Genomic DNA, 22,713 nt, shown 5'->3' with positions numbered 1-22,713 from the left:
TTTTGTTGAGATGTGTGAGGGCATGTAAAATGTGGCACAATACCAAGGGATTTATAGAATTCAAGTAAATGAGAGGATTTGAACTCGAGAGCATTGTCAGTGCGAACAACCTTGACACAAGAATTAAATTGAGTTTTTATTTCCAATATGAAAGATTTCAAGATGCAAGGAGCTTCAGTTCTGTCTTTCAGCAAAAACACCCAAGTGACACGAGAGAAATCATCAACAATGGAAAGATAATAACGAGACGACAACCGACTTGGAACCCGACTAGGCCCCCAAACATCAACATGAACTAAATCAAATAGACATTGACTAGACTGACTTTGACTCGATGGAAAGGAAGTACGACTATGCTTGCCCAGTTGACAAGCCTCACACTCGATAGACGTTGTGGAAGAAATTTAAGGACACAGCAGTCGAAGTTTAGGGAATGAAGGATGACCCAATCTGAGATGCCACTGGAAGGCACTTGAAGTAGAATCAACATGGAATGACGCCTCCTTAGGGGATGTATCCAAGATGTATATTCCATCTATCTCATGGCCTCCACCAATCTTCCTCCCAATCGATAGATCCTGAAATACACAAGTAGCCGAGTCAAAAATAACTTTGCAATTCATCTCTTTAGTTAGTTTGTTTACAGATAATAAATTCTTCGGGAATTCAAGAGCATATAACACATCATGAACATGCAAAGAAGGAGAAAGATGAACATCTCCACGTCCATCCACTGGCGATAGTCTTCCATCCGCCAAACGAACATGTTGAGGAGAATCAAATTTCTGCAGGTTTGAAATACTAACATCTCCACAAAAGTGTTTAGATGCTCCAGAATTAATTATCCAACAACCTTTAGAAGTAGTGTTACCTGCAGAGTACGCTGAACTAGTGACAACTGTAGATGCCGATGAGATAGAAGGAGTAGCATTAGATCTATGCTCCATAATTAAATCAATTTCAGCTGGACTTAAATTAATAGATGTAGCATCTACTGAAGCAGCAGTGAGATTCGCCTTAGGAGCCATACTGATAGGATGTGTGTTTGGAGTAGAGCTGGATGAAGATGTCACAGACGAAGAAGTGGATGAGTTAGGTTTACCCATTTTATTCCAGCACCTATCCTCTAGGTGACCAAAACGACCACAATATGTGCACTGAAGTCTTCCACGTCCTCCAGGGCCTCGGCCTCTTCCTCTACCACGGGAAGAGTACAGACCACCTCTTCCTCCTCCAAATGAGGCAAGGGCAAATGGCTACGAGTTGTTCGAGGATGGAGGAAGAGTAACAACCAATCTGTTTAGTCTATTGAAGGCTTCATCAAGATCAGGAAAATCAGAGCCTGTAAGCATTTGAGCCTTGGATGCAGAATAATCAGAAGATAGTCCAGCAAGAAATTTAACCACAATCATTTGCTCCATGTGAGATTTGAGACAATGCTTACAGGGCGGTTTTAAGGAATTCATCTTTTCATAAGTAAACTTCAACTTTGTAAAGTATTCTGTCAAATCCATGTCACCTTGCTGCATTTGTAACAATTCTTGCTTAACCTGTAAAAATTTGCTGATATTTTTATCTTGAGAATACGTCTGCCGAAGAGAATTCCACATATCTTTGGCTGTATTATAATAACAAAGTCCTGCTGCAATGTGGGGCCGAGTGCTATTCATAAGCCAAGCACTAATAATGTTGTTTTCTTCCTTCCACCGTGCGTATTTACCAGTTTTTTCAACTGGTTCATCTTCTTCTAATATATATTTCTTCCCATGTCCAACGATCGACAACATGAAGGTTCTAGCCCATACATCATAGTTGGCTCCATCAAGTTTGATAGTAGATCCAAACGGAAAATGATTTGAGAAAGCTTTGTATTCAACACTTGCCTCTGTGTTGATTTCCAGATTCAGTTCTATCAAATTGTATAGATCTGTTTGCAGCCATGATAAAACCACGAAACCAGGCCCACGATAGACTGAAAATCAACCTGCGACTGAAAAAACAATTCTGCGACTGAAAAAGAAACTCTGCACCACACGCCAGGCAGATCAGACGTTATATATATATATATATTTTTGATAATCAACGTCTGAAAATCAAACCTACGACAAAAAATCAACGTCTGATCTGATATTATATATATTTTTTTGTAGTAACATCCACTGAATCAGATCTGATCAACACCAACGATTTGCAACGGCACCATCAACCATCAAGGTCAGATTTAATACGCTTCTGCATTCAGATCTGAACCTCAGATCTGAACGTCAACAGCAACACGTCTTTTTCAGCAACATGAGGGACTTCGACCTTCAGATCTGAACGTCAACAGCAACACATCTTCTTCTGCAGCAACATAGGGTACAGATCACGTCTCTACATGAAGAACGTGATCTGCCCCTTTTTCTTTATCCATCAGTCCCACTGACAGCAGCAACCTTAGATGCCCAACTTTATTGTGAATGAAAGGAAGAGAAAAGGAGAGAAAGAAAAGCCGCGTGAAACCCTAGACGTCACAGTCCTAGGTCCGAGGCTCTAATACCATGTTACGTTGAGAGGTAGAGAAGAAGAACGAGAGGAAGGAGGAGAGAAAGGTAGCAGTCCAGAAAAGTCGTTGGCTGCTCCTCTTTTCATTAGACTAAATAGGGTTAGGGTTAAGATTAACCCTTTACATAAAGAGTCCACCAAAATATTAAAAGTTCAGAAAGCTACCTAATACTAAGTACCAAAACACATAACACTTTGAATATCAAAGGCAGCACGTTTTCTCAACAGGTGGCAAATTTGTAATTCTTTACGGGACAATTATTTGGATATTTTTCTGGCATCCTAGTAAAGGATGCTTTCGAGCACAATGTGAGATAAACTCAAATTCTTGGTTGCTCTAGGTTTTTTTATTCTTTGTGCTTCTTATTTTGTTTGTGTATAGTAATTTCTTGCTTTTTTATACTCCTGCAGCGCTGGAGGAATGGCCTTGTCTACGTTGGTGCCTGCAACAGTTAATTCAGTCAGTTCACTTGCTAAGAGTTCAAATGCTTTCCTCCAGGCGTGGTCTCTGCATGGCCTCCTCCTTACCGTTGAAGCTGCTGGTTTATCTTTTATTTCCCATGTGCAGGTTCTCTTGGTCGTCAAGATCTTCTTCAAGTTTTTTGTGGATGCTATACTTTTGTCATGGGACTAGCTGCTCCACCAGTCTGTCTTGCTCTTTGAAAATATCACTGTTCCTTAATATGTGATGGATATCATGTGGTTGTGACGTCGGCTTTTATCATATTGATGCCACATTCACCTAGCAAATGGATGGTTTTTCAACCAGAAGCAACCAGTTAGAGATTTTATATTTTTTGTCATTAGTGGCTTTTTTATTTTGTTAAATTCATGTAACTGGTTGAAATGTTCCATCTTTGTGCATTGAGTGCTGTCATAACTAGTGTTCATTAATTCAATTCTTCCAGAAAACAAAAAACTGTTGCTTGCCCTAGTCTTTACTTCTGCTTGATATCCTATTAATTTGTTGTTCCTGATTTCTTACTCTTTGGCTTTCATGACTGCATGTTAAACAGGTTTCTTGTCACTAGACTTTGTATCTTAAAAAGGCATGGATTCAACACAAGTTCTTCCATTTTCATACCTGGGGGAAGTATCTAAGAGACATGCATGAGTTACTCCTGAGAGTGGGGACCGGGCTTTCAGGCCCCCCCCCCCTGTGGTTGGGGTGGGCCCAACACAAAATCGGGTGTGGCTGCCAGAGTGGCACATCCCAAAGAATTTGTGTGCGGTGGTGCGGCAAGGCTGTTTTATTATCATTACTATATATATATATATATATTAACCAACAAAATAATCAAATAACAACGTGATATCCATACCGAATTCACTAGGCAGTGTTATTATGTAACATGCTGCAAACAAACAGGAACTCAAAACATCCCCACCAAAAAATAAAAAATTCAAGATTTCAAACACTAATAGCCTAACAGAACTTATTCATCACAGGTTCAAACGCTAACAAAAAACATGCTGCAAATAAGAAAATGGAGTTGCAGTAGCAGTGCGGTACATTAACATCACAGATTCAAAATAAAAAACATGCAGCAAAGAAGAAAACAGAGTTGCAGACTTACGGTAGCAGTAAACAGCAACCCATACACCGAAAAACATAACAATAATGAAAAATAATGGTGAATAGTTGTTAGAAAACATACTTGGTTGCCCAGAGAAGGAAGAAAGGGCTGCCACTGAAAATGAAATGTCTGAAAAAGAAGGAGAGGCTGCCGCTAAGAAAGAAACTGGTCGCATGGCCGTATATGCACAGGAGCCGAAGGTCGGCGCCTTGCCGGAAGGAGAACTGCCGCAGGAAAGAGCACAGCTTGCTGATGAATAGTTTCTGGAAGCTGCTAAAGGTCACCGGAAAGAGAAAAGTGCCCAGGCAGAATGGAAAAAATGGTAAAGGGGCTTCAGTCAGGGGTTTTGATGAAAGCCCTAAACCCTTGATGCCTAATTTGAACAAGTAATTAAAAAAAACAAAAAACAGGACGAAAATAGACCTGATGCGGTTTGACAGCACTTCGCTCGAGTTTGACGCAAGTCACAAATGCGAGCCAGGTGTGCGTCTGAAAATGGCAAATTTGACCAGGTTCGGCTGATTGCACCTGATTAATGCTGACCGTGCTTGGGTGCTTGTCAGAGACGCACCTGAGTCCTCATCCCACGTGCATCATGTTGACACGTACAATTTCTAAATCAATGGATCCGTGTGGCATAGCTTCTTGATAGATTATTTGGGAGGGAAGCTGATTCAGCAGACTGAAATTTTCTACCATCTAGTAATGTTTCTAGGGATCTTTTAAGCATTTCTGTACTGGTTCTAGGATGCTGCTAGCAACTGTGGTACATTGCTAGGTCGAGAAATAGACAAGAACTCATGATCACTGTTCATGAAAGGTGAGTGTGTGCATTTTGGTCTCCACCTGGATCCGTGAAAAAAATTTGGGGGAGGAGGGATTCTATTTATGAAATAGTGCAAGAGAAGTCCTTTTCTTTCCTCTTTGTTCCTTCAATCGCATTCATGAGGAGTGGTTCTGAATATTCCTTGTGAATGATTCTCATTGTCATACTCATCTCCTGTTCTTTTTTCTTTTCTTAGTGTTTATCAACGATTTAGTTTCCCATAATTGTAATGTCTTGCTTCCAATGTACTTTTTGTCATATTATAATGGCAATAATCTCCTTCTTGGAACTGGGATTTCGTAGTGGAGAAGGTTTCGTCATGCTTGTTGTCGTGAGAGAAAGAGAGAGAAGAAAACACGTCCAACTTGTTAGTCATCACTTACCCTAACCCTTGCTTAAGGGAGAATTAGGGTAAAGAACAAAATTACAATGTAAACCAAAAAGTTACTGAAAATACTTAAAGAACTGTCAAGTTCTTAATATTCTAAAAACTACCTCAACGTCAACACTCCCCCTCTAGTTGGTGCATAGATATCTACCATGCTCAACTTGTTACAACACTTTGAAAATTCACTAATTGCAAGAGCTTTAGTAAAGATATCAGCAGTTTGTTCTTCAAAGACCACGTGAGTAGTAGAAATGACTCCTCCTTTAACTAAATCACGAATGTAATGACAGTCTACTTCAATGTGTTTAGTTCTTTTGTGAAAGACTGGTAGGTTTGGATGGAACTAATGTAGAAGCTGTGTCCATGGCTTCAGACAGAGAATAGACTCCCCCTCTTTCATGGCCTCCACCAATCATCCTCCCAGTCCACAAGTTCTGAACCAACACGAACCAGGATAAAAAATGACTACACTCTACAATTCAAATCATGAGTCAGCCCTTTAACTGAGAGAAGATGAGTGGGAAAGTCAGGAGCAAACAACACGTTATTCACAGTTAAACAATCAGAAATTTTCACACTGCCCCAGTCGATAATACGAGAGAATCTCTCATATGCAAGCTTCACCTATCTAGGTTGAGGAAAATGGTGAAGCACAGTGAATAAGTTTGGTCGACTGCAAAAGTGCTTGGAGGCTCCAGAATCAATAATCCATGACATACCTGGATCTTGATTCTGCATAGTGGTGGAAAAAGCAGAATCACCCACAACTATAGACGCCAAGGAGGAAGATGAAGTTTTCTGAGCCAGAAATTGTTCATACTCTGGTTTACTCATACTAACAGTGACTTTTTCTGCATTTGATTCTGTATGGTCATCTTCAACATGTGAAGCTTTTGGGATATGAGACGAACTCTTGATCTGTGATGACTCAGATCCTCGAATCATTGGGCGACCATGTTTATTCCAGCATCTGTCTTTTAGATGACCAAGTCTTCCACAGAACGTGCATTGAAATCTACCACGTCCACCTCCTGAACTACGACCTCCTCTCCCTCTATTGAAGGCCTGTCCTCGGCTGCTTGAGATGGCTAAGGACTGCCTACGACCTCCTGGGACATATAATGCTGAAGAGGGTGCATCAATTGAGGATGGAGATAGAGTCACTGCCAAACGACTTTAGCCTGTTATAGTCCTCAGCAAGGTCTGAAATTTCAGCCCTAGTCAACATTTGGGCTTTGGCCACTGCAAAATCAGGAGATAACCTAGCTAAAAGTTTCGCTACCATGTGCTGCTCAAAGTGGGTTTTGTAGCATGATTGACACGGGGGACATAGGGCTTTGAGCCTCTCATAGGCTGATTTGACTGACGTAAAGTATTGGGCCAGATCTCAATCACCTTGTTGGAGTTTAAGAAGTTCTTCTTCAACCTGCAAGACCTTGCTCATATTCTTATCATGGGAGTAAGTTTGCTTCAGAAATTCCCACATATGAGGTATAATACGCAATAGTAGGAGTGATGTGTGCCTGCACGCTATTCATAATTCCTGACATAACAATATTGTTATCTTCCTCCCATGTAGAATATTTTCCTGTAGTTACGGGTTCTTCCTCCTCAATAACATGTTTCTTTCTGTGCCCCTTAACAGACATCATAAATACGCGAGACCAGATTTCATTGTTCGAGCCGTCTAACTTCACGGTAGACCTAAATGAAAGAAGATTCCCAGAGACTTTATATTCTCCCTGCGTATCAACAATAGTATCCATCTGCTCCCTAGTGAAGATCAAAGAAAAATCTCTTCACACTTAATGTAGACTGCTGAAAAAAAAAATGAACGTGCAGGCAGAAAAACCCAGTCACAGATTTTAACGTCTAGATACTGTTAACATGCATTCAAAGCAGGTAGCAGTCACATCTCCTTCACGACCTTGAACAGCATAAAACTTTGCCGATAATTACTGCTGAGAAACAAACTTGCAGACGAAGATTGCCGCTGTTTTTTCTGTTCCCAACCTCAACTTTCAAACAGCAGGTCCACATCTTGCTGTTCCACAATCAGCAAGGTCAACAAGCCATCTCCACGATCAGCAACAGCCACAAGCAATCTCTGATCAGAAACAGCGACAGGATCCCAGCAGCCACACCATGTTCCACTAGTGGATCTGATCACGCATTCCACATAGGCGTGATCAGATTCCACCCACCAGCGAGCAGTAGAGAGAGGAAGAAGAAGGAGATGAGAAAGGAAAGGGGGGAGACGAGAGAGGAGGAAGAAGAAATCTAATAGTCACTGGAGAGGAGATTGCCGGAAATCTGCCAATTGCCGGCAGCCTGAAGTGATCACGCCGCTGGCTCTGATACTATGTTGTCGTGAGAGAAAGAGAGAGAAGAAAACACGTCCAACTTTTTATTTATCACTTACCCTAACCCTTACTTAAGGGAGAATTAGGGTAAAGAACAAAATTACAATGTAAACCAAAAAGTTATTGAAAATAATTAAAGAACTGTCAAGTTCTTTAATATTCTAAAAACTACCTCAACGTCAACAATGCTTTTGTGCTAACATCCTCTCATGTATTTGGTTTGTGTGATTCAGCATTTTTCTAATATTTATGATTGTTTTGGCATAGGAAACACTTATGTTGGCTATGGAGATTTTGTTATCTGATGAGAATGGTCATATAGATCTTCGGCAAGGAATAGGTCGTTTAATAAATGCTATTGTGGCAGTGTTGGGGCCTGAATTGTCTCCTGGGAGCACTTTTTTTTCTCGCTGCAAGGTGTAGTATCTGCTCCTTTGTTTATTGTCATTGTCCTGGCGTTTTTACTGTTTGCTGGTATTTTTCTGTATGACAGTTGCCGGTCATACATTATCATATTCTAATGAGAATTTTAAATGTTCTTCAGTCTGTTATTTTGGAGACAAGCGCTGGAGAAGAGACATCTACACTTCTTGAGTATGTTGAACAATCCTTTCTTCTTCTGTTGTTTAGAAAATGCAGTACATGAACCTTTTTCCTTTTGTTAAAATGATACATAAAATTGTTTCAGATCTGTTAGGTTCACACAACAGCTAGTTCTTTTTGCACCACAAGCCATGTCAGTCCATTCTCATATTCAGTCACTTCTTCCTACTCTTTCTTCAAGACAGGTTGTGTAACTAGCTTATACAAATTCAGTTACAATAATCTGGCTTTTAACTTATGTCAACTAACTTTGTTGTGTTTGCAATATTGACAGCCTGCCCTTCGTCATCTTGCAGTGTCCACTCTGCGGCATCTAATAGAAAAAGAACCCGTAAGAACATTTTGCTGGTCTTCAATAAATGGTGGTTTACCAATGCATTTTCTCATATATTTTCAAGATTTGATCTTGGTTTTGCTGTTAGGATATTAATAGTTCCTCAATTCTAAGATTTTTAACCTTAATGGCTTATACATGGGCACCTTTTTGTTAGGCAGTTAGGATAGTTTTGGGTGAGCACCAAAAGGACACAACAAAAACTGCAGAGGCGGGACTTGAAGACGTCAGAACATATGAAGGACAAAACTGAAAATAAACAGCAAGCAGTCCAGCCAACTGATCAAAGTAGGACTGATCACGGAGCTAAGAAATCAGACATGATGCTGATCTCTGACCAGAAAACTGGAGAAAATAGGGTAAATAGATGACAGAATAGAATCGCAAGCCGGCAATGTAAAAGAGAGAAAAAATGACAAAATATTTAGAAAATATGGACAGAAAAGCGGACACAAGACTGGATAGAATAAGGAATTCAAACAGATGGGCAGATAGGAAGAACAATTCAGACGTTAGAGAATATGTTACGTGCATGCATGCTAGAAAGGAAAGCATACAGAGACAAATATGTTAAATTGGCAGAATTTATCTATAACAATAGCTACTGCTTTAGTATTAGGATGGTGCTATTGGAAACATTGTATGGGGGACCATGTTTATCTTCTTCATGTTGGATGGAGTTTGGGGATTATAAGATTGAGAACTCTTAGTGCTACAATTCTATATAGATTAAGCTCAGGTGATCAGGAAAAAGCTTGAAATTTATCACTTCTGCCCCATCTGCCGCCATGGCAATTGCTGCCTTTTTTGTTTCCTTCGGCTGACTGCAACTACCAAGTTTCAGTTATCTACTCCTCCCTTTCGGGCTGCGGATGCAATGCTGCAGCTCACTATATTATTTATTTGTTCTTTTTTTTTCTTCTGCTGTCCTGCAGCAGTTGTCAGCTGCTGTCCCCTCCTTTCCCTTTTTCTCAGATGGATTTATGCTGTTGTTCTGTTGCTGCTGCAACCGTATGCACCTCTCCTTCTTCACCCCTTTTTTCTTTTTTCCTGTTCTTCTTTTTCACTTTTTTCTCTCCCTAGCTATCTCACTCTTGCTCCTTTCCTGCTTCTCTCAGTCTCTCTCATACTCTCTCCCACTTCTCTCTCGGTTCACCCCCTCTCTCATAGTTTCTCTTGGCCCTTCATTTATTCGGTCAAAGGAGTGGGAGGTGGTGAGGTATTTGGGGTTGGAACTTGGGTCCAAAACAACCCGGGTCAATCCCACCTCAACCCCCTTTTTGTAGAATATATATAGGATATATTTTGTTAGTGAAAGAAGGTTCCCAGTGTTATGTTTATGGTTCTTTATTGCCTGCAGAAAATTTGATGAAATGTTACTTCTTGATATTTTTTTACCCCTCCTGCTTGTTGAATGGCTGAAGTTAACCCTTGCATGTAAGTCTTACCTGTCATAAATTTGTTTGTATAAATAGGTATCATTAAATTTGGTTGAGTGCATTACTTTGGCTTGCAGAACCCTTATTTCTTTCGCTGATAGAACTTGTTCCGATGAACAGGTTGCAGTCATCAATGAGCATATTGAGGGGAACTTGTTTTGTATGCTCAATGAAGAAACAGATTCTGAGTATGTATCGCTGACCTTTTTCTACCATGAAGGTTCATTAAATGAATCCAGCTTCTTATTTAATCTGGTTTATGTATGGCATTGTTCTTTGTGTAGGACTACTAGTGTTGAAAAGCTCGATAGCATCAAATAAAGAATTTCAAGAATTGATTTAGTTGATTTCGATATGCTCCAACAAGATCTCTTAGATCATACTCGAGAAAATACAAGAACATGTGGTTGCAATGGGGCATATCAAAGATAAAAATATATCAAATGCTATTGGTTGGAAAAATTGGTTGGGAAAGCACATGCTAACTTTTTTTTAGCTCCTTGATCATTTGAGTAATAAAATATGGCAGGTTAGGTAGGAGGTGATGATGGTGATGATTTTTTTTTTCTCTTTTTGCAATCTATCCTTACAAATATGATCACAAGAATAAGTTGATGGGAAAGATACATTAAGTTAATTTTTTTTTTTTTAGTTTAATAATGTTTCTATAATACGCAAAAAGATAAAATACAAAAAAAAGAGAAAAAGATGTGTCGTGTGCAAAGACCCAACTAAATAAACAAACATATATACATATAGGCCCAATGCATTGCATCGGGCTGTGTGTTTGAGCGGGATGGATGGATCTCAGCTTGTATATATATTAACACAATGTGTGTGTAAAGATAATGTGTATATGCAAGGGATATGATATGTAAGCACACAACCGTAAATGTATATATAATAGTGCATACAATTATATAAATTTTAAAGGTACAAAAAATCAACTAAAATGTAGAAGGAAACTGTTAAAGAGTGTTTTTGAAATATTAGAAAGTCAGGGAGGAGGTCTTTAAATACTTTCTTATAGTAGTTGGACTGTTTTTGTAAAGTTTGTACCACCAGCCCTAATCTCTTTAAAAGGAGATTAGGGTTACGGTAATGGATAATCTCTTTGGCTCATCTCTCTCTCTTTCTCTCTCTCTCTCTCGTCCTCTCCTTTCCTCAACATCTCTCTCTCGTCTCCTTCAATCTGTAACATGGTATCAGAGCCCTAGACCTAGGACTGTGCTATCTAGGATTTCACATTCTTTCCTTTATTTCTTGCCTCTTCCTCCAAGTTAGGGTTCACGTCTATATTTTTTATATGGTTCAGAGCCCTAGACCTAGGACTGTGCCTCTTCTGTAATCTGTTATCTACTCCCTTTTATACGGTTCAGATTTGGTTAGTTTCTGTGATTACAGATTCTCCCTTATTGCATAGCGTGTGATATTCGTATAATCCCTGAGGATAGTAGAGATTTTTTTTCTGTGGTGTCTGACAGATTCTCCCTTATTGCATAGTGTGTGATATTCGTATAATCCCTGAGGATAGTAGAGATTTTATTTGTGTGTGCAGAAAACTCACCACCTGAAAGTGAAAACCCATCACCCCTCCCTCTGGCTCGCCCTTTCTCTACCCGAGAGGGTTTCAAATCTCTCTCTCTCTGTTTTCCGGGCGATGGGTTTTCTCGCCCCCCTTTGGTGAAACCTATAGCCCAGCCGCTTCCTCATCTGTTTTGTGTATTTATTTGTATGTGTCAATGTGATTTGCAGCTTGTTTGTGTGTTTTCATAATAAACTTGATCTTCTTTCCTTCCTGGTAAGCCAGAGATTCAGGTAATAGAGGCCCTCTTTTTATTCTTCACTGTCTTAGAATATTGTTGAATGTAGATTGGATTTGCCGGCAGGGCATGTAAACTGAGTGCTGCACTCATGCTGTTGTACTGCGTGAGTGCTGCATGTAGAATTGTAGATATTAATGTTGGCAAATTGGTATTGTATTATACAATACAAATTTGCCAACAATACATTTTTATTGTATATGATTTTGCACTACATGATCCCTGTTAACTGCGTCTTCCCTAGTTATTGCTGTGAGCCTGTGATATATCGTTTCATGAGAGGATTCATCTATTTTGAATGTATTTTGAATTATGATTTATGAATATGATGATATGTTATTCTGTTTGTAATTTTTGATATAGATATGTGCAAATATATTTTTCTGCATTTTTTGACATATATATATATATATGTGTGTGTATACGACCGTACCCCTGTACCCAAGTTTTTTGAAAATGGTCCGTACCCGTACCAGTACCGGCACCCGTACCCGTACCCATGTGACATAGCATCCAACTTTTATATCCAAGAACGTATTCTCTCTCCTCTCCTTCAATCTGTAACAAAAGCATGACAACATATCGCCCCTATGGAAGGATGACATTTTTCCCTACATAACCTGCTTGGTGCACTATATCGCTTTATGTAATGCTGTTTAAAATTTTTTCTGTTTCTCTTTTGGTTTGGTGAGGTTTACTCTCCCAGTTCAGTTCAGAATGTCTATTGATTATGTACCATTTGGTTGTCCTTGGTTTGCTCCTTTTAGACCAATGACCTCCCACCACAACACCTCCCCCCCCCCCCCTATTAAAATCTGATATCCAGATCAACAGTTTTAAAAGTTGAATTGTAAACAACCAACTCATGTTAATGTTAATCTTTCACCTATGTAGCAATTAATCACATCTACAATGATCCTAATCACTATATAAATAGGATTAGAGCCTCCCCAGTTGTGACACAGCAGTCCTCTTATCCTCATTTGTAATCATCTCTTCTTGTAACCTCCTCGATCTTAAAATTGTTCTTTCTTCTCCCTTTCCCTGCTCAATACCCTAACAAACTGGTATCAAAGCTTTGGTTCTTTCCAACAGAGGTTCCCTTCAAGCACCACAAATTCTTTTCTACAATACATCCCTCTTTCACTAGTTTAAAACTCTTCTATCATCACCCTTTCCATCCAACAGCGGTAGCAAGTGGAGAATAGGTATTTTGACAACCCTAGTACTGAACCGCTGGATTACCTGTCATTGTCAACAGGGTTTTGCTAACTTCAGTCAGAGGAAAACTCTCTTATTTTTCTTGGTCGTCCTCTCTACTATCTTCGGCCTCTTCCACCGGTTACTCGTCGCACCCACCATCTATAAGACCTTGATGTGTACCACAATATGGAAGAGGAAGAGAAGAGAAAACAAGCTGCACGTGAGAGAGAGAGAGAGGAATAAGGGCCTTAGACTTCACGTCTGCCCCCTCCCATTAACTTATACAAATTACAATTTTGTGTTACAAATAAATTACACTAAACAATAAGAAAAACTACAAGTATGCCACCGCTCACATTATAAGTGGCGTGTGGAGAAAGTGGGTCGGATCTGACTTGACCCGACCCATATCCAAACCATATCTTAACAGCCCCTCTCAAGTTGTGCATGAGGTTTGACCATGTACAACTTGTTCTTCAATTCCCATAAATGCTGCCCCGTGAGACCCTTGGTAAATAGATCAGCCACTTGTTGAGACGTGGGTAGATATAGACAGTCTCATCGAGATCACCGTACAAAAAAACATTTTTGACATCAAGCTGATACATGTGCTAGTCATGGTATACAACCATAGAGATGATAAGACAAATGGTCTCCAACCGAGCAACAGGAGAGAAAGTCTCGAAGAAATCAATCCCGTAAGTCTGCGTATAGCCCTTAGCAACCAACCGAGCTTTGTATCTTTCCATAGAACCATCAGAATTATATTTCACTATGAATACCCACTTGGAGCCAACAATGTCACAACCAGGAGGAGGATCAACAAGTTCCCAAGTGTTTCGTTGAACTAATGCATCCATCTCTTCTTGCATAGCTTGTCTCCATTGGGTATCTAATAAGGCATGTTGGTGACAAGTAGGAATTGCATGGGCCGCCAGAGCTTGAATAAATTGTTGCATACTTTTACCAGCACCGTCAGTAGAAACAAAATGAAATATAGGATGCAGAGTACATTGTCGCTTGCCTTTACGAAGTGCAATAGGTAAGTCTTGACAGAGATCAGATGGACTAGGTATACTCACTTCAGATGTACTTACCTCCTGAGAAGCAGTTGGGGAAGGATCATGAGAAGGGTCCTGTCGACGTGTGTAGACCAAGGGAAGATCACGAAACTTGGACACTACAATGGGAGAATCCCTAGAAGGAGACTTTTAAGGGAATGACTCCAAAGGAATAGGAGGAATAAGTAGTGGGTAAGATGACAATGACATCTCAGTAGAGGTAGGTGAGGAACTATAATAAGGCTGAGACTCAAAGAATGTCACATCCGCACGATATACTCCTTTTGAGTCAAGGAGTCTGTAGAAATATGCAACGGAAGAGAGAAACAGAGAAGAAAGACACGATGTACGTGGAAAACCTCAAGAAGAGGTGAAAAACCACGGAGAAGCTCTAACCTAGGGGCAAAACCGCAACCCTAGGAGAGAGAAAATTAATTCCACTTAATCAACAGATTTACAATAAGTGGAGATTATAAGAGAGAGAGGTAGAGAGCCCGCCTAAGGTACTGAGCCAGCCTCGGTATCCACGCCCATAGGACCGGGTCCATATCCGGACCCGGTTCCCTATTACAAGATATTCTAACACTTCCCCTCAAGCTTGGCATACATGTCGAACATGCCAAGCTTGCTAACATTCTTTTCAAATTGAGATGTACATAGGACTTTAGTTAAGACATCTGCAACTTGATCTTCAGACTTCATATAAGGCAGAATCAATTCCTTTGAATCTATGCGTTCCCGTATGAAATGGCGATCTATCTCCACATGTTTGGTTCTGTCGTGAAGAACATGATTATTAGCTAGGTTAATCGCAGACTTGTTGTCACAATACATCTTCATCTTCTCTTTCATTTCAACCCCAATATCTGCTAGAAGAATCTTTAGCCATAACATTTCTGTAACCCCCATAGCAACTGCCCTGTATTCGGCCTCAGCGCTGGATCTAGAGCAGACTTCCTGCCTTTTACTCTTCCATACCACCAGGTTACCCCTCAGGAAGATACAGTACCCTGTGGTAGACCTTGTAGTATCTGTGCACCCTGCCCAATCAGCATCAGAGTATCCTTCAATATTCAGTTGGTCCTACTGAGTATACACTAACCCTTTCCCTGGGTCATTCTTGAGGTACCCCAACACTCTTTCTGCACTTTTCCAGTGACAATCAGTAGGAGCATGCATAAACTGACTCAACACATTTACAGCATAAGTAATATCAGGGCGAGTAGGAGTAAGATAAATAAGCTTACCAACCAGCCTCTGATATCGTCCTTTACCTTCCTCATCCAGGATATTACCAGTTTTGATACTTATCTTTGTACCAGACTCCATTGGAGTAAGAAAGGGCCTGCATCCCAGTTTACCCGTCTCCTTTAGAAGATCCAGAGTGTACTTCCTTTGGCTCATAACAAGTCCTGTCTCTGATCGAGCAATCTCTATTCCCAGAAAGTACCTTAATTTACCCAGATCTTTAAGATCAAATTCAGCAGCCAACCTCTCCTTCATCTTCCTTTTCTCTTCTTCGTCGTCACCTGTGACAATCATATCATCAACATATACAAGAAGAAGGCTCACCAGACCATTTCTCTACTTAATGAATAGGGTGTGATCACCGTTTCCCTGTTTGTATCCATTAGTCTTCATTACTACCCTCAGTCTTTCAAACCATGTTCTAGGAGATTGCTTTAGTCCATACAAGGCTTTATTGAGATGACAACATTTTTCGCTTTGGGCATACCCAGGAGGCATGCTCATATAGACCTCTTCCTCTAGATGGCCGTTCAGGAATGCATTCTTGACATCAAGCTGGTTCATGCTCCACTTCTTTTGCACTGCTAGTACTAAGATGACCCTCACTGTCTTCAGTTTAGCAACAGGAGCAAAGGTCTCAAGATAATCAATTCCATATTTTTGGCTGAACCTCTTTGCCACCAGGCGAGCCTTATACCGTTCCACAGTACCATCAGGTTTGTACTTCACATTAAACACCCACTTGGAACCAACTAAGTGAGTCCCCTTGGGAATATCAACCACTTCCCAAGTGTTGTTCTTTGCCAAGGCATCCATCTCATCTCTCATGGCCTTTAGCCATTCAGGATCCTCTTTAGCATCTTCCACACACCTGGGAATCACAGACATAGACAAGGAAGTAATAAAGCATTTGTAATCGTTGCTGAGTTTTGCATATGAAACAAATCTCTGAATGGGGTGAGAAGTACATGACCTGGTTCCCTTGCGCAAGGCTATGAGAAGATCTTCATTTAGTGGACTTGGTTCATTCGGGGAACTCATAGGATTGAGATTGGTTGCATCAACATCTTCAAGCACATCTTTCTTCTTCCTGGTGTACACCTGGCCAAACAAATGATCACGGGCAGTGGGCTGTTCATCCCCAGAGCCCCCTTCCACATGACTGTCTCTATCACCTTTGACTGTGTCGGCCACACTGTGACTAACCTTGTAGTCTAAGAAATCCATAAACTGAATCAGCTGGTTTGAAGAATACTCTTCCACACTGTTGCCTATACACTCCCCCTGAAGAGGATTCACAGGAAAGTACGCCTCATGTTCATGAAAGGTAACATCCCGGGAGACATAAATTTTGGAAGTGACATGATCAATACATTTGTATCCCTTCTAAGTGGAGGAATACCCCAAGAAGACAGCTTTGATAGACCAAGGGTCAAGCTTCTTGAGGGCAGGACTGTGGTCATGGACAAAACAAATACACCCAAACACCCGAAGAGTAAGAGGCCAAGGGTTATGAGTGGGCATGAGCACAAAATAAGGGGAACGGCCATTCAACACACGAGTAGGCATACGATTAATAAGGTGGGCACTAGTGAGAAGAACATCACCCCAGTAGCGCTTAGGAACGTGTCTATGAAACATAATATCCCGGGTGACATCTAATAAATGGCGATTTTTCCGTTCAGCCACGCCATTTTGGGGAGGTGTGTAACTATAGGACGTCTCATGAACAATACCCTTGCTCCTCAAGAAGTCATCTAGGGATTGGGAGACATACTCTCGAGCATTGTCAGTGCGAAAAGCCTGAACAGATGTCTGAAATTGGGTCTCAACAAATGCAACAAAATTTTTGACAATGACAGGAACTTCACTACGTTCTTTCAATAGGTACACGAACGTACAACGGGAGTAGTCATCAATAAGAGTCATAAAGTAATGAAAACTACGACAAGTGGTTACTCCCGAAGGACCTCAAACATCAGAGTGAACCAAAGCAAACAGACGAGTGGTTTTATTGAAAGAAATAGGGTACGGAGCCCTGACATGTTTAGCCAACTGACAAACTTCACATGTGAAAGAGTCAATAGAAACAAAAGAAAAAAGGCTTGGAAACAACTTCTTGATCAACTGGAATGGGAGATGCCCAAGACGCTCGTGCCATCGCATAATGGTAGACCTGTCTTCCATGTCTGACAATTGTCCACTAGTGGCTGAAATCAAGGCAGACGCAACTTGCATGGGCAGTCTGTAGAGTCCATCAATAACCGAACCAATCCCAATTTTCTTTCCCGACAACAAGTCCTGCAGGGAACAATGATCAGCAGAAAAGATTAGATTACAATTGAGTTCTCTGGTAATACTACTGACAGATAACAAGTTCACAGGAATATTGGGAACATGAAGAGCATTATGAAGACGATATTTATTCAACAAGGACAAACTCTCTTTTCCAGCCACAGAAATAGAAGAGCCACAGAAATAGAAGACCTGTCAGCCATAGACACGCGTTGCTGCCCTGAGGACAATTTGTATTCTTGAAACAGCTTAGGATCCCCTGTCATATGATGCGTAGCCCCACTGTCAACAATCCAATCACCAAGTGAGGGATTACCTTGATCGCTTGTGGCAACAAGAGCTTGAGCTAACTTAGCTCCCTCGGACGTGGAAGTTTCCTCTTGCGTAGTAGATAGCCGGCTGATATAAACTTGCAATTCCTTGATTTGATCGGAGGAAAGCTTTGATTTTTCAACAGTTGACGAACTACCTTGACTAGAGTCAGGCACAGAAGGACCCCACCGACTAGAAGGAGGAAGACCACGAACAAGTCTCTTCTCAGGATGAATATCCCAACAGAAGTCCACAGAATGCCCCAACTTGTTACAATGACTACAACGTCGAACAGGACGCTGTCCAGTCCCTGAGGCACGGCTAACAAACGCTGAGGGGGAACTCCCATGGCTAGAGTCAATATGCATAACTCGGCGACGTTGTTCCTCAGATTCCACCCGGGCATACACCTCCTCAATCCCAGGGATCTCGTCACAATTGAGAATTTGGCTCCTAATGGATTCAAATTCATCACGTAAGCCTCCAAGGAAAATAAAAGTCCGGTCCATCCATTCTTTCTCCCAGTACAAGCCATGATTAGAACCACACTGCCAATCATCATTCACATGGTAGTCTAATTCCTCCCATTTAGTCTTCAGGGCTGCAAAGAAAGATGCTACAGACAAGTCACCCTGTGTAAGAGAGTAGATACTACGTTTGATTTGGTACGTACGCAATACTCTCTTCTTACGGCCATACATCCGCGCAAGCACAGTCCACATGTCATATGCAGTCGACTTACGCAAGATCAGAGGCTGAATATCGGCGGACACAGAACTAATGATCCATACTATAACTTGACTATCTTCCAATGCCCAAGTCGCCCATAGCGGATCCGTTTTAGAATGCGTAGGTTTCTCCCCAGTAATATAGGACAGGCGACTGCGGTTGGTTATCCCGATTTCTGGGGCAGCAGACCAAGAGAGATAGTTGTCTTTGTTCAGCCGGATAGAGGTGACTTGAACAGGCAAGTTCTCGCTCTTGGTATTACTGCCCGTGTCAAAGGCAACATCTATCTTGGGAGTCATCTCTTCTGCCATCACAATCACCAAAGAGACGCAATACCCAGCACAAGGAGACGCGGCACCAGTACCAGAGACGACAGACAAGAGGCGGCGGAGGCAGAAGAAACACTGGCGGCGGCGGGAAAAACCTTGACAGCGACGGTGGTGGCGGAGAATCACGGCGATGGAACAGACGACGGCGACGGCGCTAGAATGACGCTGGAACAGGCGATGGCGCTGGAACAGGCGACGGCGACGGCGGCGCAAGGAGAAACAGTGGCGGAAAAACGACGGCGGCGGCTAATAGAAACACCAGCAGCGGCAGAAACACACGATCACAGAGCAAATCCCACACGCGCTGGCTCTGATACCATGTAGAAATATGCAACGGAAGAGAGAAACAAAGAAGAAAGACACGATGTACGTGGAAAACCTCAAGAAGAGGTGAAAAACCACGGAGAAGCTCTAACCTAGGGGCGAAACCGCAACCCTAGGAGAGAGAAAATTAATTCCACTTAATTAACAAATTTACAATAAGTGGAGATTATAAGAGAGAGAGGTAGAGAGCCCGCCTAGGGTACCGAGCCAGCCTCGGTATCCGCGCCCATGGGACCGGGTCCATATCCAGACCCGGTTCCTTATTACAAGATATTCTAACAGAGTCAAAGCATTTGTAACCTTTATGATTTCTGGAGTAGCCAATAAAGATACACTTAATGGCTTGGGCACCCAATTTATCACGTGTGGGTCCAAGTATGTGAACTAAGCATGTGCAAACAAATACTTTGGGAGCTACTGGAAACAAGGATCGTTGTGGGTACACAAGTTTAATGGGAACATTGTTGTCAATGGATGATGAGGGTAAACGGTTGGTCAAGTAACAGGCAGTGAGGATGGCATCTCCCAAAAAATATGCAGGTAGATTAGTATGAAGCATTACAGAGCGTGCCACATTTAAAAGTTGGCGATGTTTTCGCTCAGATACTCCATTTTGTTGGGAGGTATGGGGACAAGTAAACTGAGGAAAAATGCCATTATCAGAGTAAAATTTCATTAAGGTAGATGCCTTGAACTCAAGAGCATTGTCAGTGCGAACGCTTTTAACAAGAATACGAAACTGGGTCTTTATTGCAATAATAAGGTCCTTGAGAGTACATATGGCCTCAGACCTTTCTTTCAAAAGAAAAACCCAAGCGACTCAAGAATAATCATCAACAGTGACGAGGAAATAACGAAATCTAGACCTACTAGCAACTCTGCTAGGACCCCACACATCAACATGAAGAAGATCAAATAGTCCACAACTGGACGGACTAAGACTCGATGAATAACTGCTACGGTTGTGCTTGCCAAGTTGACAGGCCTCACACTGGAACGACTCTGGAACTGATAGATGAGGAAGTAGGTGACGGAGCTTGGAGACAGATGGATGACTAAGTCTAAGATGCTACTGGAAGGAAGAGGACAATGAAAAAGTCGAGACGGCTGCAATACCCACAGAATCAGACAGGAAGTAGATGCCCCCTTTCTCATAGCCTCCACCAATCGTCTTCCCAGTTTGCAAGTCCTGAAATGAACATACACCAGAGTCAAATGTAACACGACAATGTAAATCATTAATCAATTGTCCAACTGATAAAAGATTAGTGGGAAACTTAGGAGCATATAACACATTAGGAATTCAGACACGGATACGACATAGATACGTTTTGGATCGGGTCTGGGTCAAACGCGATCTGAACCCAAAAAACCCCGCGATTTTAAAACCGATTGAGCTCTTCTCCCTTTCACCTGCCGAGGTCTCCCACTGCCGAAGCGGGAGGTGTAAGCGGGCGGCAAGATTATATCCTATTTTATTGTTTTAGATATTTTCGATACAGGACTAAAGTTGGCCATCTTTCCCTCCCTCTCAATATACAACTTTGATATATATACGAAGACATTTTTTTTTGTACGAAGTTAACGCAATCATCATGGAGACAAGATCTACTAAATAAATGAACACATAAACAAACTTTGTCGTTTTTTTTTAAAAACGCGTATTTAACGCCAAAAACATTTCTGCCGTATAATACCCGTACTATTTCCGTTTTTTTTAAAAAAACGTCAAAAAACAAAAAACGCGTATAATACCCGTTTAATACCCGTATAATACCCGTATTATACGTTATTTTCCCGTTTTTTGCCGTTATTTTATTAATTATTATTTTTTATAATTTTCAAGATGCATTAAATGTTTAAGTTTTTAAAAAAATTTGCCAAACTTTTCCCGTTTTATTCCCGATATATAAAACTTTGCTGTATTATACCCGTTTTTTTCCTCGCCGTTTAATACCCGTCCCCGTTTTTTGTGACAATGAAACAAAGACAAAAGAGACAAAAGAGAAAACGAGTCCAGCCTCTTCTTTGTTGGTTCATCGGTTTAAGGCGAGCAAAAGAGAATCATTCAGATTGTATCAAATTTTTCATTTCTAGGGAAAAAATGAGTCCTTAAACCATAAGCTTTGAGCTAACTCACACGGATACGTGTGATAAATTTATAATTTTTTGAGAATATTATATTTGCCGTATCCGCGTATCCGAAAATTGTGATACTTGCCGTATCCGCACCCGTATCGCACCTGCACCTGTGTGACATAGACAGACACAGTCTCAGGATTGAAAGAAGGTAAAGACCCCTCTACTACTGATGAAGCTGCCTGGATAGATCCAATAGGAGACTGTAATGAATTCTTGCCCTGTTAGATGCAACATCTTTTCCTAGGGGTATAGCGGAACTACGACCAAGCTTATCCCAACATCTGTCTTCCAACTTAGGAGCATCTAACTTTACATTAGAGCCATAAGAAAAGAGATTGCCTGTGTTCTTATGCTCATATTGTGTCTCTATCTTGCCTTCAACGGCTATAGTGCACGACTTGACAATGTGATCTTAATCTGGTTGCACTATGATACAATCAAGAGTATAGCGTGCAGCAATCAACTTGAGAAAACTTAGGCAGCAGATATATATATATATATATATATATATATATATATATATATATTTTTTCTTGCACCAAAAGCAGTCCTTAAAAAGAATTTTTGTGAACTTGCTGCTCAGTAAATCAGTCCACCAATCACAACAATCAATAAATGAACAAGAATATACGAACTTCTTGTTCAAAACAGGCCATCAGGCTTCTACGTATCCACATATGCATATAAAAAAAACTTTGTTGTTCAAATCAGTCCACCAATCACAACAATCAATAAATGAACAGGAATATATGAACTTGCTGTTCAAAACAGTCCACCAGACTTCTACGTATCCACATATGCATATAGAAAAAACTTTGTTGTTCCAAATCAGTCCACCAGATTATAAAACACACATTCAATCTGATAAAAAAATATACCCAATGTGCAACTACTCCACTTGCAGCCACTTTTCCAGAGTCTTCAAAAATATGATAAGAATATGGTCCACGTGCATTTAATCATCCACGAGCGCAGATCTGAACTGAATCCACATGCAGCTACGCTTCCCATGAGCCTGGATCTGAATAATGATGGAGTCCATGTGCTGCTATTCATCCACGAAGCTAGATCTGACTTACAACTTTCCACTGCAACTCCCACACAGTTGCTTACGCTCCACTACATCCACGTTGGGGACCTAATCACAAATACCTCTCACATGTGATTAGGTTC

The 22,713-nt window shown here is 41.0% G+C and overlaps 1 protein-coding gene across 2 annotated transcripts in view; it reads left to right on the top strand.

The window, feature by feature from the left end:
* Positions 1-22,713, top strand: part of LOC116261929 (protein SWEETIE) — a 132,427-nt gene that overhangs the window by 52,999 nt on the left and 56,715 nt on the right. For both annotated transcript variants that reach the window (XM_031640879.2, XM_031640880.2), the window contains exons 25-30: positions 2,956-3,112; positions 7,966-8,115; positions 8,243-8,292; positions 8,387-8,486; positions 8,576-8,632; positions 10,195-10,262. In XM_031640879.2, coding sequence (XP_031496739.1) covers positions 2,956-3,112; positions 7,966-8,115; positions 8,243-8,292; positions 8,387-8,486; positions 8,576-8,632; positions 10,195-10,262 — 582 coding nt within the window. The remainder of the gene's footprint in view (positions 1-2,955; positions 3,113-7,965; positions 8,116-8,242; positions 8,293-8,386; positions 8,487-8,575; positions 8,633-10,194; positions 10,263-22,713) is intronic.

This window comes from Nymphaea colorata, chromosome 10 (genome assembly GCF_008831285.2).
Source record: "Nymphaea colorata isolate Beijing-Zhang1983 chromosome 10, ASM883128v2, whole genome shotgun sequence".
NCBI lineage: Eukaryota > Viridiplantae > Streptophyta > Magnoliopsida > Nymphaeales > Nymphaeaceae > Nymphaea > Nymphaea colorata.
This window is presented reverse-complemented; position numbering and strand designations above follow the sequence as displayed.